This window comes from Gavialis gangeticus, unplaced genomic scaffold (genome assembly GCF_001723915.1).
Source record: "Gavialis gangeticus isolate Ggan-Ray unplaced genomic scaffold, GavGan_comp1, whole genome shotgun sequence".
In the NCBI taxonomy this organism is placed as follows: Eukaryota; Metazoa; Chordata; order Crocodylia; family Gavialidae; genus Gavialis; species Gavialis gangeticus.
The window spans coordinates 13,186,013-13,191,484 of record NW_017729031.1 but is presented as its reverse complement, the minus strand read 5'-3'; the positions used below and the strand labels follow the sequence as shown (position 1 = coordinate 13,191,484).

Here is a 5,472-nt window from a genome sequence, read left to right as displayed (position 1 = left end):
CCCCCCCCCCCCCCCCGAGTGTGCCCAGGCTGGCTGCCAGCTCCCCTGGTTCTGGGGGCATTGCAGGGAGAGACACCATCCCCGTTCCCTCCCCGTGGCCAGGTTATGGCTCCCAGTTGACCAGAGGGAGGAAGCAGGGCTGGGATGAGAGGCCATCACTGACAGCCCAGAGGCAGGGCCAGCCACTGCAGCCCCAGATAGGCAGGTTGCTTGGCTATGGCTAGCCTCTTCAGCTGCTCTCAGCAGTCTCCAGCTGCCCCCGAAGCCTAAAGAGCATGCCGGGAGGTGTGCAATAACAACCCTTCTTCTGGTTCTTGGCCAGTGCAGGAAGCCTCTGAGCACCTCCCATATAATGCCAAATGGCTATTATGTTTGATTGTGCTGTAACTTTTAGCACTTTGTGTAAAGTGCAAAAGTTACAGTGTGATTGCAAGTGCCTTCCTGCACTTCTGTAAGCACCCTATGAATCTAATATTCTGTGATGCATAGCACTTTATCTGTCCTGCAAAACATCTACAAATTTAAGGGTGTAGATGGGAAGGACTATGTGCAACATCTGAAATAGTAATTATAGCAGACTAGAAGATGAACATAGGGTAATGCATGGAAATCAGCTATGCCAAGGATAGAATAGGGCCTTCTGACTCTTGGAAAAAAACACAGGCCAGGTACAGACATTATACTTTTACTGGTACAAGTAATCAGAAACCAGTGTATACCCATAACAGAACAGAAATTAAGCTCATATAAACTGGTATAAAGATGGCAGAACCTGGCCTAAGATTTGCCTCCCTCCGCACCAAAGGGCAAATGTATGTTCTGTTTACTGCTGATCTAAACCACACCACTTTCAGAACACTGTGCAACTTAGACAGATTCTGCCCTGTGGTTTTTAAATGTCTGCACCTAGCCACAGTTAAGCTTCAGAACTTATTGGACTCAAAAAAAAAAGTAACAGAACCCTTAGCTGACTTTCTCAGCTACCAGGTGAAAAAAAGATGGCCCAGAAATGATGCCTATCAAATATTTCTGTTGCCTTTCTTTTTCCACAAGAAAATAATTGATTTCTAAGAATTGGGGAAAGAAAGATGTGGAAAGTGACAAGAAAAGAAGATTAGCCAGAAAGAAACAAACAAAAATATCTCATAAATATGCATTTAAAGTGTGTGGTGTCTGTGTATGTAGGTTGGAGGTTTATGTATATCTTTCTGAAGAGATGTTTTCAGTCTCTGAAGTAGCTTACTCCGTGTGCCATGCGAAACTGGGGCTGCCATGAAGGGTGCACCCCATCCTCATTATCAAGTTCTTTGTACAGTCTCTCTCATTAAAAGACTACTGTATCTTGGCCCAGTGACTTTAAACATTAGTGTAGTCACCCTTACTGGGAAAACATTGTATTAGCGTACAACGGGATGCAGTTAAAATAAACGGGGGGTTGAGGCATGTTGGGGGAGGGCGTGTGAGAAAGAGAGACTGATTTTTAATTGAAAACCAAGTTTGTAATCAAACATAGAAAAAAATAGGACAATTATTTAAACATTTCTCAATTGTTCATCTGAAAACGGAAATAAATGTTTTAGTCACTTCTTCCCCTCATGCCCAGCTAATTCTAAATAATGTGGAACAAAAAGGATGTTCAAATGCTCCATTTGTCTTACCTGTACCATTGTTTCCAGTGGTCTGAATTGTGGCTTCAGGCCCCATAGTGTCATATTCCTCTTTCATTTCTTCTGTAAAATAAGTATGCACATTTTTAGCATTTGCACATTATTCAGCTGCTTACATAGCTAGCAAGTACACTGCAGTAACAAGGAAGATTCTTTAAAAGAAAACAGAAAAAAGCCTGTTGTAAACCTCCATACAATGCCTTTGTTCTGGCAACTGAATGAATTCAGTCGTGGTAGCTGGACAAGAACTTATTTACTTCAAACATTACAGCAAATAGTGAAAAACAGAGGTATTTATTTGGGGTAAATGAAAAGCTTTTTCCAATATGAAATCCAACAAGCAACATGGGGGGGAAGGGGGGAAAACATTTTTTTAATAGTCAAATATAATGGAATTATTGGTACCTGGGAAGAGCAGGCATGTTATGTGAAGTGATGGCAAATACAGAAGGCAGGATTATGGACAGCAGATAATATATCTTTCTATCTGTTAAGTATGCTATCGTATAGATGTTGTTTGACTTGTCTTCCTCATTTTAAACTCCAATGGAGTGGAAAATATATTAATACCAAACAGGTGCAAAAATGTAACACCTATATTTTCAACTGTGGGCAGCTTTGCTGGTGCAATTTGTTAGTGCTCTCTTTGCACTTGCAAAGTCTCTATTTGTAACTAGAAATTGGGTTAATTCACATGCAAATGAGTACTTTATGTACAGAATTATCTGTCTATCCATCTATCTGTCATGGAGCAGTTTGCTTTTGGTGAAGTTGCTGTGGTTGGATGTATTTTAAAATAGGTTTTATAACGATAAGCTAGTTTCAAGCCTTACCAGAGGATAGCACAGTTCTCTTTTTGATCTATTTGTCAATCTATCTTAGACATTTCTAAGGTTCTTGTCAACCTAATTTTTTATTGCTGATTTGTTAGCAGGAGTGCAACAAGTACTCACACATACTTAGTGGTTAAAATTTGGCTTTCTAAATGATTTTCACAGGTAGAACTAAATATAAGTAATATTTCTCCCACTCCTTTCCATTTTCTCCCAAATCCCTTCCTTTTCATCTTTGAAGACATGCATATATATGTATTTCTGTCTGTTTTCTGCTCACACACAACTGTATATAGGATTTGAGATTTAAATGGAGAACAGAATTAGTTTTTTATTTAGTTGGATTCATAAAATATACAATCTAGGAAGGCATCTAGAAATGGTTCATCAAAAAAGTGTTTCCCAGAAATGAGCATAACCATATGATGAACCAGGGAGATGGACTCCAGTCAGCCAATCAAATGATAGAGTATCAAGAAGGTCAAAGCATACTATTAAAATTCTTATTGGTACATGAAACATTAAAATTCTTATTTCTCATTTTTGTGATAAAGATTTTGATGAGGACAGAAAGTGGCCCAGTATTAATCCATCTCCATGACAATGATTTGACTGAAGATGAGGGAATAGTATAAACAGAACACATTCTCTGTTCATTCCTAAATTTGTAATCTTGTAGTATTCTTCAGATGTCACATTCTACAAGTAATTAGTTGGTAGAATAACAGGTTCTAATTGTATCATTCTAATCAAAACTAAAGCACAAAATGACTTAATTCAGAGCTTTACAACCAGTGTACAATGCTGTGGTATAAATATACAGGTTTATGGCTTTGAAGTTTAAAAAAAATAATGAAAGCCCTTAAGTTAAAATATGCAGGTACAAACAGATGCTAAATTTGTACAAAAGCATATAATATGCAGACCAGATGAAAAATATTTGTTTAAACTGTACAACAGACAAGCCAGGCTTGATTCTTTTCCCAGATCTGGCCTTCTGCCTTCTGTAAAGAACATTTTCACAGGGACGTCTTGCATCCAAAACATTTAGGAGTTCAATATGCACTATTAAAATGTTGTCAATTGTGATAATTGATCTGCTGAAACAACCTGACGTGTAATATTTTTCCTAATGCCAACAAGAAATTTGAATCAAGGCACAGTATTTCTGAGAAGTTCAGTGCTAGATATAAATATAGCTATTGTGATTTTCTTCCTTGATTGTCTCATGTGATTTCTGGTAGTAGGGAGTCACAAGTATCATAAGTTTTCCATCTGAGGGCACATCTACCCAGTCACTAGGGGGAAAACAGTTAACAGCATTTTTTTTTTTGCATAATAGTGGTAATGTTCAAGATTTCTGCTGCACTTCCTTCCTCATTGTCATTTTCTTCAGTAGTAAAGAGAAGTTACAGTATCTAGTTGCTTCCCAAAATTTATTAAATGCTCACAAATGCTTTATGCTGCTTCTCACTTTGCTCAGGTCACAAAAGTGCATTCTGCAATCTTTTATGTACAGATCTCCTTCTCATTTAGCTGACGGTTGCACAATTGATTTTCTTGCATTTAGAAGCTTGATTAACTGACTTTTTTTCACCTGTACCTGATTTCTTACTAGAGAAAATCTGTAACCTCATATGGCACCCTCCAAGCCTTAAATATAAGCTTCCTGAAAAGTAGTTCTCTCTCCCCTCTTCCCACCCTCCATTTTAAACAGCATTTTAAAGTATAAACTACAAATATATAGCTCTGCTTCTGATGTCATTTTACAGGTATAAATCAGACTTAACTGCACTGACTGTAAAACTGGTAGGAATAAGAGCAGGAGAATTCCTTATGTGTTCAGATTCAGCAAATAAATCTACAAATGTGAAGCTAGAATTTATTTAATTTGAACTGATTGTAAATGGGAGTTGTGTTGGTTTATTTTTTGGAGTGCACCTAACTACTCAGAACACATCTGACCAAATGTACTATGTCTGTCTAAAACCACATAGTGTATTTATTTTGAAAACACTTGTAAAAGTTTGCATTTTCCAGCCACCCCCAGGATAAAGGTTTGTAAAAATAAAGAGCACTTTCTTCCTTGAGATGAAGAATCCTTGAATAAGCAGAAAGAGGCCAAGATGCAGGTGATTTATTTAAGTCTGTGTCAATGATAATGATGTCATGGTTTCCAGCACACTGTGTCCACCCCATTGTGGGACGAAAGAATGTCAAGGACAATTCCAAACACAAAACTTTGATTGTGCTGAAACCGGAAAGGCACAGTAAGAACTCCACTGCGCTCTTCAGTTCAAAACCTGCATCCTGCAGACAAACTACAGAAAGCATGGGAGAAAGAGCAAAGGAGAGGGGGCTTATCTCAGAGTAAAGCTATGTGCTGAGGTACTATGGTAGACAGTCAGGCACCAGGGATAAAACACTACTGAATAAAACAGCACCAGAATTAGAATTATTGTCTATATTGTGTGTTTTGAACAATAAATAAGAAAAATATTTTATCAGAAGAAAAATGTGTTATCTAAGAGTCAGGATAAACAATGAGTAGCTTTTTAAGACCAATCTCTTTTCATTAGACATCAAGGCACCACATCAGAGCACTTTTAGAACAATAAAAAAACACACAATAAATCATGACCAATCATTAGAACTAGACAGGTAATAGCAGAGTAACTTTCTTTGACTGTCTAACTAGAATGGCTAAATAGGATTAAGGATTTACATTTTATTTCATTATTGTGAGACGAGAACACTGTTTTATTTACCATAAAGGTAAGGGCATAAGAACTGCCTATTCATTTGTATTACAGGCCTCATTAACTACAGGTGATCAAAAGATTCTGCACAGCATTCTTTTATTATATTTTAAACATTTAGAATTATGTTCCATGACCACTGCAGAAACCTGCTGGAATTATAAAATGCTAAAACTAGACTCTATTGATTTGATCAGTTTTAACTATTGATCC

General features: G+C 37.4%; 1 protein-coding gene across 6 annotated transcripts in view; it reads right to left on the bottom strand.

Annotated features, from left to right (window-relative positions):
* Positions 1–5,472, bottom strand: part of ZEB2 (zinc finger E-box binding homeobox 2) — a 164,736-nt gene that overhangs the window by 34,057 nt on the left and 125,207 nt on the right. For all 6 annotated transcript variants that reach the window (XM_019522453.1, XM_019522450.1, XM_019522452.1 and 3 more), the window contains one exon: positions 1,659–1,730. In XM_019522453.1, coding sequence (XP_019377998.1) covers positions 1,659–1,730 — 72 coding nt within the window. The remainder of the gene's footprint in view (positions 1–1,658; positions 1,731–5,472) is intronic.